General features: G+C 41.9%; 1 protein-coding gene across 1 annotated transcript; it reads left to right on the forward strand.

The window, feature by feature from the left end:
- The first annotated feature begins 8,638 nt into the window (after nt 1–8,638).
- On the forward strand, nt 8,639–15,608 carry LOC145424438 (uncharacterized). The gene has a single exon (XM_080297774.1). It carries the CDS (start codon nt 8,639–8,641, stop codon nt 14,471–14,473), a length of 5,835 nt encoding a protein of 1,944 aa, XP_080153900.1. The 3' UTR covers nt 14,474–15,608.
- Nucleotides 15,609–16,684: the final 1,076 nt, after the last annotated feature.

The following is a 16,684-nucleotide window of genomic DNA, read 5'->3' on the forward strand; positions in this document are numbered from 1 at the left end:
CCTATACGTAGAGTGCTTGATTTGTTTCAGTATTTCAGTTCACTTTAAGAAGTTAAGCTTCACAATATCAAAGTTTAATGGATAGTTTACACACCAACTCTGACAAATCAAATGGGCAAACACATGCTGAGAGGCAGAAATCCAAAAGGCCACCCAACAAAAGTGCACGATTAAGAAAAGTTTTTTTTTCTTCTCTCTCTAAATAAACAGCTAGAGCACATGGGGAGAGCTTACACTAACTGAAAGGGCAACAATCACAGTACACAAGCAGCAGTTTGGAAGTACTTAAGCAGCTCAAGAACCCTCCTGATATGATATCAGAGCAAATAGAAACATGAGATAAATAACCTTAGAATAAATATTGAACCTAAAACCTCACCAAGAATTTGCAGGTATTTCTTTGCTTGGAAATGACTTGAAGAAATTCCACCTTTCACATGAAGACTGCTTTTATTTTTCCTTTTAGGTCACCAAAAAGTCTTTGACATTCCGTATCCACTTCTTCTGACTGCAAAATCTCAGTGTCATCAGCTGAGATGTCGTTCATTAAACGACCCCCCGCTTTTCACTAATTCTGTTTATAGGCATCTCCGTGTGATGATTTCCTTGAATACCTTCATTACAGGAATCATCAATCAAAAATCATTTTGAAATACCACATAGTGACAGCATGGCTTAACATTGTGATTACATGCCACTAATGAGAAAATAAATGTTGGCCTGTTTCTGAATGAAAAATCAAGGCCTAAGTGTGGCCAGCCGGCCGGGACAGTGCTTTCAATGAGTTGACATTTATAATCAAAGGCTGACATCTGTCATCACTCCCTGAGGGGCCTTGTCTGTTGTGATTAAAGTTCAGATGAAGCATATTTCCATAATAAGTGCAGTTGATTCAATGAAAGCCTTTTTTGGAGTTTTCCCTCTCTGACTATTTGTTGAGGGTTGGTGTTCGATGCTGTAAATGCACCTTAAAATGAAACGTGTGCATCAGGCGACTCTGTCCTTATAATTGATCAGAGAGCAGGGCGTGACAGTTTTAAAACCACATGTCTGATTATAGTGATTTTGAAAACCCATCACAGTGATTCAATGGTGACTAGTGGTTATCGGCGTGATGATATTCCTGGAAATGAGAGAAAATTATAGTGGGGAGAACCAGAGCCTCGGCCTCTGATATTTTCTAAATACCAAGAGGTCACCGTAATTTCACACCATCCTCATTGCCAAATTAGATGCGATCGTGAAAGTGGGTACAAATTCCACAACCTGGGGTGTAAACACCTTGGCACATGACAGCTAACAAAAGCGAAGATGAGTTTTTTCATATCACTAATAAAAGGTGATGAACAAAATTTTAATTATTGGTTGTTAGAGATCTGCCTCATGCGAGCTGGATCAGTATCGTAGCTGGCAACTGTAATGTCAGTAAGCTTGTCAGTTAAATGGCACACTACTTCAGAACATGCATATCTCTTAGCCATGAGATGCATTATGTTTAAATTTAGTGCAGATGTTGAATTTAAAACCATTCTCCTTATCTACAAAGTAGAGATGGCACGATACCACTTTTTTATGTCTGGTACCGATATTATAAATTTGAATATCTGCCGATACCGATATGAATCGGATATAGTGTGTTTTTTAATCAATAAAACTGTTTTTTTTTATATCTTGCTGCATTTTGTATAAGTTCATACTCAAGTTAAACAACAACACTAAAGCTATTCTGTTATACCTGTATGTAAAAAAATACACTGCACCCAAAATATTTCATAGTTCAGCAACACTGATCAATCTAATAAACTTAAACCTACTCCATCCTTCCTATTCTGGTATTTTAAAGAGTACTTAGCAGAAATATTAAGCAACCTAACTAATAGGGTTGTAAACTCCCAGCAAAAAAAAAATAGGGAACCACCCCCCACCTCATGATTCTTAATCGATGTAATCAACTTTAATTTGGTGCAGGTTGGAAAAAAAATGTCCAGAAATCATTTATTTTTTCAAGAATAATTAAATAGATTCAACATCTTTCTTCAACAGAATTGCAGACTGCACAGATGGTATCTTCCCAAAGGAAAAAGTACTATAGCTTACTAGGGTATATTAGACTTAACAGTACTATATACAATAATGGACTTCTATACATCTTACTAGAGATGGACCGATCCGATATTACGTATCGGTATCGGTCCGATACTGACCTAAATTACTGGATCGGATATCGGAGAAAAATAAAAAATGTAATCCGATCCATTAAATATCACGAAAGCACCTCACAAAACTTGCAACACGCCGTAACTCACCTCAGAACGTTAGCACGTCGGAGCAGTAGGCATCACGTGATAGAGCGGCTGTGGCATGCGGGACCTGTCGGTGGTCTGGATAGCATGTGGAGCTTCGCTAGCAACCCGGCATTTCATCTCCGACAAAGTTATCCCCGAGAGAAGTAAAGCAAGTGTGTAAGTCCATCTCTGAATGTTTGTAAAGCATTCCTGCGTTAAGCTTAACAAGCGACTGCCTCTCCTGCTGCTACTTCAATCATGAAACTGCTTAACGATCAGCTGATCGGCTTTTCTGTAGCGAGTCCGTGTCTCTAGTTTGCTTTTGGCCCACTTTGCACCAGAAAGAGGAAACCAGCGGCTGAACAACAGCAGCACGTTTAAGCTTGATCAGCTGTTGTTAGAATGTATTTAATATTACTTTCTACTCGAGGATCTTTTTCTACGTAGCTGACGGCTGGTAACTGTGCAGGGGCGGATCTAGCAAAGTTTAGCCAGGGGGGCCGATAGGGCATTAACAGGGAAAAGGGGGCACAAAGACATACTTTTCTTTCTTATTCTCATTTAAAATGTCGAGCTTTTAATAAATAATTATCTGACACCCAAAGTTTTAATTTGATGTAAAAGGAATAGAAGTCAATTACTGTATATAGTGACTATTAAGTCTAATATATATACCCTAGTAAGCTATAGTACTTTTTCCTTTGGGAAGGTACCATCTATGCAGCGTGCAATTTTGTTGAAGAAAGATGTTGAATCTATTTAATATTTTAATATATTGAAAAATAATTTATTTCTGTGCATTTTTTTTCACACTGCATCAAATTAAGGTTGATTACGTCGATTAAGCATCATGAGGTGGAGCGTGAGGGGTGGTTCCCTATTTTTTATTTATTTATTTTTGTTGTTGCTGGGAGTTGGAACCCTATTAGTGAGGTTGCTTAATATTTATGCTAAGTACTCTTTAAAATACCAGAATAGGGAGGATGGTGTAGGTTTAAGTTTATTAGATTGATCAGTATTGCTGAACTATGAAATATTTTTTTTTGCATACAGGTATAACAGAATAGCTTTAGTGTAGTTGTTGTTTTAAACTTGAGTATGAACTTGCAGACTTGCAAAATACAGCAAGATATTTTAAAAAACACTTTTGTTGATTAAAAAAACACTATCGGATTCATATCGGTATCGGCAGATATCCAAATTTATGATATCGGTATCGGTATCGGACATAAAAAAGTGGTATCGTGCCATCTCTACATCTTACATCAGATTAAAACTTTGGGTGTAAGATTCAGATAATTATTTATTAAAAGCTACACATTTTAAATGAGAATAAGAAAGAAAAGTATGTCTTTGTGCCCCCTTTTCCCTGTTAATGCCCTATCGGCCCCCCTGGATAAACTTTGCTAGATCCGCCCCTAAACAGTCACCAGCCATCAGCTACGTAGAAAAGGATCCTGGTCTAGAAAGTAATATTAAATAAATTCTAACAACAGCTTATCAAGGTTAAATGTGCTGCTGTTGTTCAGCCGCTGGTTTCCTCTTTCTGGTGCAAAGTGGGCCAAAAACAAAGAAGAGAGACGGACTCGCTACAGAGAAGCCGATCAGCTGATCATTAAGCAGTTTCATGACTGAAGTAGCAGCAGGAGAGGGAGGGAGAGAGAAGAGGCACTCGCTCCATATATCGGTTGTTAAGCTTAACGTGGGAATGCTTTACAAGCATTCAGAGATGAACTTACACACTTGCTTTACTTCTTTCTGGGATCACTTCCTCGGAGATGAAATGCAGGTTTGGTAGCGAGGCTACAAATACACACAGCCACTCTATCATGTGAGCACACTGCTCCGACGTGCTACGGTTATGGGCCGAGTTACGCCGTGTCGCAAGTTATGTGAGGTGCTTTTTTGATATTTAATGGATCGGATTACATTTTTTATTTCTCTCCGATATCTGATCCAGTAATTTACGTCAGTATCGGACCGATACCGATACGTAATATCGGATCGCTCCATCTCTACTACAAAGTATTAAATGATCAGACACCATCACAACATACAGAGTGCATAGTGGCATATAATACAGATAGAGTTATTTGCTCTCAGAGTGCAGGCTTAGTTTTGGCTCCTAGAATTTCAAAACTAGAAGCAGTGGCAGATCCTTCAGCTATCAGGCTACTTTTTGTGGAGCCAGCTACTTGTTTGTCCTCAGGAGCATACCCTCTCCTTCACTCCCACTATCGAATGTCTTCCATTCCCTGTGGTTTGTGTTTTGTCATGATCACTTAAGGGTTAGGGTTCCAATGCACATGTGCCACCATTGTTGGCATTTTCAGCAGTGGACAGGGGTCAGCATGGGCACCTTTCTGACATGTTTCTATCAGAACCAGCATCACATTTTTTGATGTGATTGTGGAGTACCTGGTGTCACGGCCGGGATGGTTGGTGTGCTTGAGGAGCGGACCCAAAAGTAAGAAACATGAGAGAGAACTTAGAGAGAATTTAAACAAAAAGTGAGCCTTTTATTCTGTCTGTTAGAAAACTGTAGAAACCAAATGGCTATGATGAAAGCTAAATTATAACCTAAACTAGTGGAAAAACCTGGGGGAACACAGCTGACACAAGTGAACATGACGACACAAGGGAAGCAAAACTAAACACACTGAATATGGAACACGAGACTCTTCAGAATAAAAAAGGAAACAAAATGTGACATAGACATGACAACACGAGCTTGACAACATTGAACACAGCCATAAAACACATGACAGACTGGGGAGAAACGGAACACAAGGAGAGACACATGAGGACAGATAAGAGAGATGAAAGCACAGGCAAAACTTAACATTACACATAGAGGACAAGCAGACTACACAAAGAACAGACTCAAAACTAAAGTGACCTTGATGATAACATAGACTAGACTAAACCATAACTAAAAATAACGCAAGAACTTAACATATTCAAAAATAATCTAAGAAATCAAAAATGCAAAATAAACGGGTCCATCCAGGTCATTGACCCGGTGTTTTCAGTTCTGGAGCTTTTGTCATTGTTTAATTTCCATGCCTATTTCCTGTTTTATTGTGCTAGTCATCTGTCTGTGTGCAATAGATTTAATTCTACTTCCTCTGTTTCATGCGTTAGATTTATCCCAGCCGTGTTCTCACCTGTTTCCAGCCCCCCTCATTATCCAGTCCATTTAAGCCCTCGTCCCATTCATCAGTTCTTTGTCTCGTCATTGTAAACTCCTCGTGTGTGTTCCCAGTTTATTCAGTCATTTATGTTCAGTTCATCCAACCTTATAATAAATGTGTGAGTCCTGCATTTGGGTCCTCTTTCTCCATTCTCCACACACCTGACCGTGACAAAAACATTCATATTATATGCTATTATTGTGAGCATAGAAACACTCAAAGCACCCCAAAGTAAATTCTGTCTGCAGCTATTGTTTATATATTTACTGTGCTCCCATACAGCCTTCCAAACTAGGGGCATCACCACATATATTGACTACAGAAGGAAAATATATTCTGCCACATTCTAAGAAAGTAATGCTTCTCATTGATATTCATTGTGTGAGAGATTTCAAGGAATGTTGCCTTTATATTAAGTCAACCAATCTTTTATTCCTAGACATACATTTCCATACCTCTATAATATCAATGGCATCTGATATGATGGTGTATAGAACTGCTATATTTCAAATGCATATCAAAGCCTTGCCCCACTAATAAATAGCTGTTCGACTCTTGTTGCTGGCTAAGCTTTGTGAGTGCACAGCAACATTTCCATGCTGAGCACCACTGGGTTCCCCCTCATCAAATATATTACCCCTGCATCCCTCCTCCTTAGCACCACACTGCGCTACCAGCTATTTATAGCACAAACATATTGATCACTCTCTGCACCACCCTCTATCACTGTGTCCAGACCGAGAGAACGAAAGAAAGCGGGACAGTTTTATGACCCTCAGCGTGCTTGTGTGCACTATCTTTGCATACGTGTACACCTCAAGATGGGGGAATATTCAGTGTTTGTGTGTCTATATACAATATACAATACAATACAATATATGTGGGCTCCGGGAGAAGGACTGCACTGTAACTCAGTTCCAGACAGAGTTAACTCTGATTAAACAGCCTCATGGGACTATAAAATCCCTGGATATAAAAACAGGCAAAACACTGCACCAGTGCTACCGCTTTAAAGCTACAGTATTGAAATCAGCCCCTGACATCCCATAGTTTCCTTTGGTTAATTTAAAGACATTAAAAAAAACATGAAGAATAAACAGACAGCTGTTCAGTTTATCATTCAGGCTTCATTTCCAACGTGAAAACATAAATAAGGAAGGAGGAGTCAGTAAAAAAACACGACGCATATAATGTCTTCAGGGTAAGTACCCTGCTGTGTATTGTGCTGGGAAAATACTATTCTGATAGAGGTATATATAAAGGTCAATGAAGCAAATGATAGTTACATATCAGTTGCATTTCATTTCTCCTTAATATTCAGCACATTCATAGGCTGCATAAAATTGGACCCTCCAGACATCAGTGAACCAAAGGGACGTTCTAAGACATCAAAGAAGTTCTTAGAACGTGAAGAAGACCATCACCCTGTAAAGCTAAAGAGAAGTCAGAGGTGTGATGAGGACATCTACACGGTTAGAAGGGGGAGGATGTAGCCCTGTCTGCAATTATTCGGGCTTGCAGTATAAAGAAAAAGTCTACTGTTATAAGAAATGGTTAAAATTTAAATAGTTGATAAAAGGTTTAAAAATCATATGCTTGGGTACAAATGTATTTCATTTACAGTTAAGAGTCCAATAAATATAAGGGTTTCATGATTTAGAGTTCATTTTCTGTGCACAATAAATATGTTGGGGTGTAACCTAAGTTTATTTACCCATCTAATGTCAGTTATCTCAATATTGTATTGTCATTGGTTGTTGTGCTGACGAGCCAGTCAAAGTCACTCTTCTCTGCTATGGGGGCGGGACGAGTGGTAATGTTTGTGTGAATCTGTGGGAGCGGACACAGAAGCTAAGTCCGAAGAGAGAGATGTCGTAAGGCAAACGTGGTGTGGATTTTGCATCTAAGTGTATCGTTGAGGTCGACTACCCGTGGTCCTGATATTACTTATTTGTGATCTGCAAGAGAAGCCGATGGACGCTCTGAAAGGAGAGGGAGAGAGAGGTTTCTGCCCGGATGGACCCTGCTGTTTTCTCACCCCTGGTTGTTTCCTCGCCCCTGACTGTTTTCTTACCCCTGACTGTCTTCACTACTGGTGAACTAACTGCCCGTTTCTGATTGCCCCACTAACAAACTCATTGGACTCGTGAGTACTAACTGGAACTAAAGTGCACGTATTTTGTTTATGGCTCAGTTTGAGTGAAGCGGCCATCAGTTTTAGGCCTCACCGCACCCGAACTTCGAATCAGGCCTGCAACAAGCACCGTGCTACAGGTGTAGTGTGGACAGGTTAAAGTGTGTGTGTGTGTGTGTGTGTGGGCCCACTGTTACAAATTTGGTTTAATTTGAGTAAGTGTGTAGTTTTAATCAAAGTTATTATCAAAGGTTGAAATTCATCCATTTTAAAGGTGTGAGCTGTTGTAACTGAAATAACAGTTGGCACCTAAGAAAGAGGTATTTTGTGTGGATAATCTTTATTTATAATCCATGTAGTCATATTTACAGTATTTTTTGTTTGTTTATTTTAATTCAATTCATTTTATAAAAGTAACTGTTTATATTAATTTCTTTGCTGTCTAAATAAATACCCGGTGAGGGATAGATTTGTGTAAAATACAGTTGTGGTGGTCCTTATTAGTTAAATTAGAGGGTATCAGTTATCATTATTAGTAGCACTACGAACCCAGGCCCAGTCTCATTGTACTATATACTCTAGCTTTACCATAGCTTCGTGGGACCTGGGTTACATAAATGGAGGCACCGCTGGGATATTTAACTAAAGTAAACTAAATTTATTTTTGGACCAAGAGGAAAACAGGTTGACCCCACAACTGTTAAAGTGTTAAAGTAGTCAAACGTGCAACAAAAAAAAAAAACCAGACCAGATAGCAATGATGACACAACAAATGAACAGACCGTCACAACTTGAGTTGGTCAACTGGTGCAAAGGGGAATCAATAGATTTGAAACATGCTCTACTATTGTATGGGGTACCGGAAGGTGTTTCGAGAGATGAAATAGAAGAAACAGCAGGGACTATCAAAGCTTTGGGAAAAGTAGTAGTTAAGGGAAAAATGTTTAACTCTCAACTACAATCATTAATGGTGTTGTGTGAGTGTCGTGAGGAGATAAACCCCACGACAGTCCCCCCCTGAGATAATGCCAATAAGTGGTGGAAGTGGCTGGAAAGCAGTGTACTACATTGAACCTCAGCCAGATGACTTTGAGGGAAAGTTACTCACTTTTCTGCAGAATGAAGGGAAAACCTTAAAGGATATCCAAGGGTTACGCACCCACGGAGGGGAAGTGGATGGTAATTCTGAAGCCATCATCCGTGCAGTAGGTGAGTTAATGGTCAGAACAAACAAACAGCCTGAAAGCCATCCATATAGACGTCTAAGGACATTTTCCGGGGTCATTCCCACCCCAGCTGGGGAAGAAGTCTTGGATATCTGGTTGGAGCAAGCGACACTCCTAGTAGATGAAGGCGAGTGCTCCGATAAAGAAAAACGTAGACGCATACTGGAAAGTCTCAAAGGGCCTGCCTTGGAGATCATTCAGGCCGTGCGTCTGACTCAACCTGATGCTAGTTCCCAGGACTACATAGAGGCCATAGAGACCATTTTCGGCAGAGTAGAGTCCGCAGAGGAGCTCTATCTGTCATTCAGAGCCCTTCTCCAACAGCCTGGTGAGCACCTGTCTGAGTTTCTGCGAAGATTAGAGAGGTCTCTTGTTAAAGTAGTCCAGGGAGGTGGCTTACCAGTTAGTGCTGCTAACAAAGCTCGGTTAGAGCAGTTAGTTAAAGGATCCACTTCTGAGCTTATGTTGCTTCAGTTGAAAATAAGGGAGCGAATGGAAAATCCTCCCTCATTCCTGAACTTGTTAAGAGAGGTGATGGAAGAGGAAGGCCGTCAAGCAGCCAAACAAAGCCAGACCACATCTAAGTGTCACCAAAGGGTTCGCACAGTTAAGGTGGAAAAGGAGAAAGAGTCTGAAGCGGTCACTCAGAGTGAACTGCTAGCTCGGATTCAAGAGCTGAGAGCACAGTTAGAGGAAAGAAACCACTCAGGAGTTCAACCACTGTCTGATTGCACTTTCAAACCCCAAACAGAGAAGCAAAAACAGAAAAGTGATTCGCAGAGTGAAATACGGTCACTCAGAAAGCAAGTGAAAGCACTAGAAAATAAAATGAGTGTGATGGCGGTGAAGTCTACAAGTGACCCCCCACAAGAACACTCAACTCAGTCTCGCAGACACAAAGCAGCTTCTTGCCCCAAGCCTGCTTCTTTTAAAGCATCATCTGCTAGAGAGAGTGATGAATATTTCTGCTATAAGTGTGGAGAAAATGGTCACATAGCTACAAGGTGCACTGCACCTGAGAACCCGCAGAAAGTCATAAGAAAACTCATACGATTAGTACGAGGAGTATCTGGTCCTAACAAGGAGGACCCAAATCCTACAGGAGAAGAGCAATGCGTTGCTCGGACCAACAAGGTTGAAGTCCCAGAAACTGACACAGGCCTGCCTGAGGGTCTTGTAGGCCCGTCATTTATTCACACAGTCAAAGTCAATGATGTGGCCTGTGATGCTCTTATTGATAGTGGGTCTAACGTGACTATTATCTTTGAAAGCTGGTATAACCAACACTTGGAAGATGTCCCTATAAAACCTCTCTCTCGCTTGGGACTCTGGGGACTTGCTGACACAGAGTATCCCTACAAAGGCTATGTTGTTGTAGAGATGGAGTTTACCAAGGAGATCACTGGTGTCTCCGGGCGAGTAGAAGTGCTCGCATTGATTTGTCCTGACCCGAAAAACCAGCAACAAACCCCCGTGTTGGTGGGCACCAATACGTCTCTGTTCCGCCGCCTATGGGACTTGGTGCAAATGAAAGGTGACCAGAACACAGCTCATTCCATGAGAATTCAGTCTGTGTATGCCCCCATTAGGGCACAGGAGCAACTGCCAAAAAATGATGTGCTGGGACAGATAAAATGGAAAGGGCCCTGCCCTCTTTCTATCGCCCCAGGAGCAAATTGCTATGCCACCTGCAAAGTAGACAGGCACAGTGCCCCCTCCAAAGACCTTATCTTGATTGATGCACCCTCTACCCAGTTACTCCCTGCCGGCGTGCTGGTACAGCCAGGTGTGCTCTCAGATGCTGGTATAGACAGCAATAGCTTGAATGTACTCCTCCAAAATGAGTCCACCAAGACAGTCTCCATACCAGTGGGATCTGTCATTGCTGAAATGTTTGCCGTGGATACAGTCACCCCAGTCCAACCCTCTGACCTTGCCACTGAGAAAATAGATCCAAACCTCTTCGATTTTGGGGACTCCCCTATCTCTGAGGAGTGGAAAAGTAGACTTCAGCAGAAGTTAGCTGAGAGGAGAAATGTCTTCTCAGTACATGAGTGGGACGTTGGCTTGGCTAAAGGGGTTGAACACCACATTCGTCTACATGACCCTAGACCTTTCAGGGAGAGATCAAGGAGACTAGCCCCAGCCGACATTGATGATGTGAGGCGACATATACAGCAGCTGTTGGCTGCTGGCATTATAACGGAGTCCCGTAGCCCATATGCCTCCCCAATTGTTGTTGTGCGGAAAAAGAATGGGGCTATAAGAATCTGTATTGATTACAGAACACTGAACAACCGCACTACACCTGATCAGTATACAATGCCACGCATTGATGATGCCTTGGACTCCTTGTCAGGCAGCCGATGGTTCTCAGTCCTAGATCTGCGTAGTGGCTACTATCAGATAGAAATGGCTGAGGAGGACAAGGAAAAGACGGCATTTATTTGCCCCCTGGGCTTCTATCAATTTGAGCGCATGCCACAAGGGATCACTGGAGCTCCTGCAACGTTCCAACGCTTAATGGAAAAGGCTGTTGGGGACATGCATCTTCTGGAAGCCCTTGTGTACTTGGACGACATCATTGTCTTTGGCAGAACGCTTGAAGAGCATGAGCAATGCCTCTTCAAGATGTTGGACAGACTAGAGGAGATTGGTTTGAAAGTCTCCATTGACAAATGCCAATTCTGTCGTCCTCAAGTTAAGTATGTGGGTCACGTTGTATCCACCAATGGAATAGCCACTGATCCAGAGAAGGTTGAGGTGGTGAAACACTGGAAAGTGCCCACTCACTTGAAACCTCTCAAGTCTTTCCTCGGATTTTGTAGTTACTATCGGAGGTTCATAGCTAACTACTCCGCCATTGTCCGTCCTTTGTCAGAACTCACCAAGGGTTATGCACCCACTTGGAAAGACCCCAAAGCCAAGAAGAGTGTAGACCCAAACCACACCTATTTTAAAGCATCCGAGCCGTTTGGGGAACGATGGACTCCAGCCTGCCAGGCTGCTTTTGAACAGATCCGTGAATGTCTGATCAATGCTCCAGTATTGGCATTCGCTGACCCCACCAAGACATACATCTTGCATGTGGACGCCAGCATGAATGGTTTAGGTGCTGTCTTGAACCAAGAACACCCTGAGGGCCTAAGGCCGGTAGCTTTCGCAAGCCGAAAGCTCAAAGACTCAGAACGTAACTATCCAGTTCATCAACTGGAATTCTTGGCATTAAAGTGGGCCGTTGTGGATAAATTTCACGACTACCTGTATGGTGCCAAATTCATTGTCAGGACTGACAATAACCCCTTAACGTATGTATTAACCTCGGCTAAGCTCAGTGCTGTAGGGCATCGCTGGCTCGCTGCCCTCGCCACGTATGATTTCACCATACAGTACCGCCCTGGGCGCCACAACATTGATGCTGACTTGCTGTCCCGACAGTATGCCCAAGAGGAAGTTGGAGAATGGACTTCCATCCCGCCTGCTGGCATTAACGCTCTCTGTAAACGAGCCTGCATCAGGGAAGGAGCAGTTGTACCTGACAGATTGGTGGATCAACTTGGTGCTCCTGCCTCTGCAGTACCAGAAGCCTATGCATTTCCTGTGAATCTCAGCGTAAACATCCTCGATCAGCTGAGTCCAAAAGACATTCAAACATCACAAGATATGGACCCTACCATTGGGCCATTGAAGAAAGCCATCAAGAGCAATAAAGAGTTTGCTCGCTCTAAAACTGACTCGCCAGAGACTGTGATGCTCCTCCGTGAAAGTCGCAAATTGGAGTTGAGTGATGGATTACTCTACAGAGTAAAAGAAAAAATGGGTGGAAAACAAAGCCGGCAGCTTGTCTTGCCAGCAAGATACAGGTCTATGGTGTTAAGGTCTCTGCATGATGAGTGTGGGCACATGGGAGCAGAGCGAACAACAGAACTGATTAAAGAGAGGTTTTACTGGCCTCGTATGGCAGCTGAGATTGAGCAGTATATTCGCACTTGTGGAAGGTGCATCTCCAGGAAGACGCTCCCTCAGCGTGCCTCGCCCTTGAATCAGATAACAAGCAATGGCCCTCTAGACTTGGTCTGCATTGATTTCTTACAGATAGAGCCTGATTCTAAAGGTGTTGCAAATGTGTTAGTTGTGACAGATCACTATACACGTTATGCACAGGCGTTTCCTACCAAAGATCAAAGAGCCATTACCGTTGCAAAAGTCTTGTGGGAGAAGTACTTCGTACACTACGGTCTACCTGCACGAATACACTCTGATCAGGGCAGAGACTTTGAGAGTCGACTGATCAAGGAGCTGTTGTCCATGTTGGGGATTCGGAAGTCACGAACGTCTCCCTACCACCCGCAAGGTGATGCGCAACCGGAAAGATTCAACAGAACCCTTCTAGCAATGCTCGGTACCATGGACACTGCAAAGAAACAGTGTTGGAGCCAGCATATCACCCACCTGGTACACGCATACAATTGTACAAGGAGTGATGCGACGGGGTACTCACCTTATTATCTCATGTTCGGGAGAGAAGCTAGACTGCCCATCGATGTCTGCTTTGGAATCTCGCCAAATGGTGAAAGTGAGTCCTCCTATCAACAGTATGTTTCACGGATGAGAAAAGAGTTGCAGGACGCATACAAACTCGCATCAGATGCAGCTACAAAAAATCATCTGAAGAACAAAGCACACTATGACCAACGCGTGAGAGATCTGCCTTTGGAGAAGGGAGACAGGGTTCTCATTCAGAATGTTGGAATAAAAGGCAAGCATAAACTGCAGGATCGTTGGAAATCTACACCATATGTTGTAGTGGAGAAGTTGCCTAACCTGCCTGTTTATAAGGTAAAACCAGAACATGGACCAGGTGTACTCAAAACTCTCCATCGAGACCACCTGTTGCCCATTGGTTATATGGTCAGGATGCCTAATCCATCGGATGACACAAGACACATTAGGAGACCCGTAACCAGAGCACATCGTTCCCAGAAAAGTCAAGCAGTTAAACCGCCTGATCCATTTGAAGAAAGTGACACAGCATCATCAGATGAAATGTTTGAAGCTGTCCATAATCCTCGAAGTTTTGATGTGCAAGAGGTCAGGAGACAACTGGAAACGCCACATCAGACTTCGGAAGAGGATGACACTTCCGAGGAGGAACATTTTGAAGCAGCAGAAGGTCAACCAGTACGAGAAAGTGAAAACTCATCTGGAGATGATACACCTACTATGCTGGAATATGATGCTCAAGAGACAAATGAGTCTATGGGAGAGCAAGAGGAGGAACGAGAAACAAGTTCACCCTTTTCAAAGAGAACCCGAAGTGACAGTTCTCATAGAAGTACAAGAAATGAGAGTGAACAGTTCTCCACATCCCGAAAATCCCTGAGGAAACCAAAACCACCCTTGAGATTGACCTATGAAAAGCCAGGTCACCCATCTTGTGAGCCTGTTACCATCATGCACCATGGTATGGTCATTCAACTAAAATTAAACCCTCCAGACATCAGTGAACCAAAGGGACGTTCTAAGACATCAAAGAAGTTCTTAGAACGTGAAGAAGACCATCACCCTGTAAAGCTAAAGAGAAGTCAGAGGTGTGATGAGGACATCTACACGGTTAGAAGGGGGAGGATGTAGCCCTGTCTGCAATTATTCGGGCTTGCAGTATAAAGAAAAAGTCTACTGTTATAAGAAATGGTTAAAATTTAAATAGTTGATAAAAGGTTTAAAAATCATATGCTTGGGTACAAATGTATTTCATTTACAGTTAAGAGTCCAATAAATATAAGGGTTTCATGATTTAGAGTTCATTTTCTGTGCACAATAAATATGTTGGGGTGTAACCTAAGTTTATTTACCCATCTAATGTCAGTTATCTCAATATTGTATTGTCATTGGTTGTTGTGCTGACGAGCCAGTCAAAGTCACTCTTCTCTGCTATGGGGGCGGGACGAGTGGTAATGTTTGTGTGAATCTGTGGGAGCGGACACAGAAGCTAAGTCTGAAGAGAGAGATGTCGTAAGGCAAACGTGGTGTGGATTTTGCATCTAAGTGTATCGTTGAGGTCGACTACCCGTGGTCCTGATATTACTTATTTGTGATCTGCAAGAGAAGCCGATGGACGCTCTGAAAGGAGAGGGAGAGAGAGGTTTCTGCCCGGATGGACCCTGCTGTTTTCTCACCCCTGGCTGTTTCCTCGCCCCTGACTGTTTTCTTACCCCTGACTGTCTTCACTACTGGTGAACTAACTGCCCGTTTCTGATTGCCCCACTAACAAACTCATTGGACTCGTGAGTACTAACTGGAACTAAAGTGCACGTATTTTGTTTATGGCTCAGTTTGAGTGAAGCGGCCATCAGTTTTAGGCCTCACCGCACCCGAACTTCGAATCAGGCCTGCAACAAGCACCGTGCTACAGGTGTAGTGTGGACAGGTTAAAGTGTGTGTGTGTGTGTGTGTGTGTGTGTGTGTGTGGGCCCACTGTTACAAATTTGGTTTAATTTGAGTAAGTGTGTAGTTTTAATCAAAGTTATTATCAAAGGTTGAAATTCATCCATTTTAAAGGTGTGAGCTGTTGTAACTGAAATAACAGTTGGCACCTAAGAAAGAGGTATTTTGTGTGGATAATCTTTATTTATAATCCATGTAGTCACATTTACAGTATTTTTTGTTTGTTTATTTTAATTCAATTCATTTTATAAAAGTAACTGTTTATATTAATTTCTTTGCTGTCTAAATAAATACCCGGTGAGGGATAGATTTGTGTAAAATACAGTTGTGGTGGTCCTTATTAGTTAAATTAGAGGGTATCAGTTATCATTATTAGTAGCACTACGAACCCAGGCCCAGTCTCATTGTACTATATACTCTAGCTTTACCATAGCTACGTGGGACCTGGGTTACATAAACCCGATAACAATTGCTAAATAACACAGAAGAAAAATAATAACGTCTCATAAAATAAAACTGTTTCATTCAGGAAAAGCAGAGCACGTCTTGCGTAGTTGGAACCTCTCAGCAGGCTGTATTATGTTAGCTAATTCCCCTCCATTAGCTCAGTGATCTGTATTTGTGAAGCCTTGTTACCTACAGCATTATGCATTGCCATATCTGACTAACAAATCAGGCCCATTTATATAGTTTGTTTACTTTTCATTTAGTTGATGAGTTAGGAAACTTGCAGCTTTGCCCTGTGATTTGGATTCTTTTTACAAAAAAAAAAAAAAAAAGTGAAAAAAAAATCCAAGTGAACTTCAAGTGAACCAAAATGGGTCACTACAAACCATTTAACAGCGTTACTACAAACCACGTAATTTGTACAAACCACGTGGTTTGTAGTGACGCTGTTACTTTTGTTGATGGGAGCAACAAAAGTAAACATAGGAAGAAAGTCTGGACTATTGGAGAACTCATTTACATTCATTTTGCAGCTAGTTGCTAACAACAGACATTTGCACATCTATAGTAGATTGCCACATCCCAAAATGCAAAGCATACATTGTTACGGGAAATTGCTTAGCTCAAAATTGCAATGTACACCAAGTAGTTGGTTCGGATCAAAGTCAGATCATGTTCACACCATAAATGAACTGTGCCAAAGGGGAAATGAACCATAGCTCTATTTAAATACCACAGATGTAAAAATATGTTTAGTCAAAAGAGAAACACCCATAATATTAGCTGTAAACAAAGAGATATATATTTTTTAAAAAGCCATGTAATGCAGTTTTTATGACGAGAGAAATTATCCACTGAGTACCAAACTTGTTTTTGCACCTGGCTGTAAACATGCTTTGCATTGCTGTAAAACTGGGCATTTTTAACACGGGATTCTGTGGGGAATCACTC

Source organism: Astatotilapia calliptera, chromosome 23, assembly GCF_964374335.1.
Source record: "Astatotilapia calliptera chromosome 23, fAstCal68.1, whole genome shotgun sequence".
In the NCBI taxonomy this organism is placed as follows: domain Eukaryota; kingdom Metazoa; phylum Chordata; class Actinopteri; order Cichliformes; family Cichlidae; genus Astatotilapia; species Astatotilapia calliptera.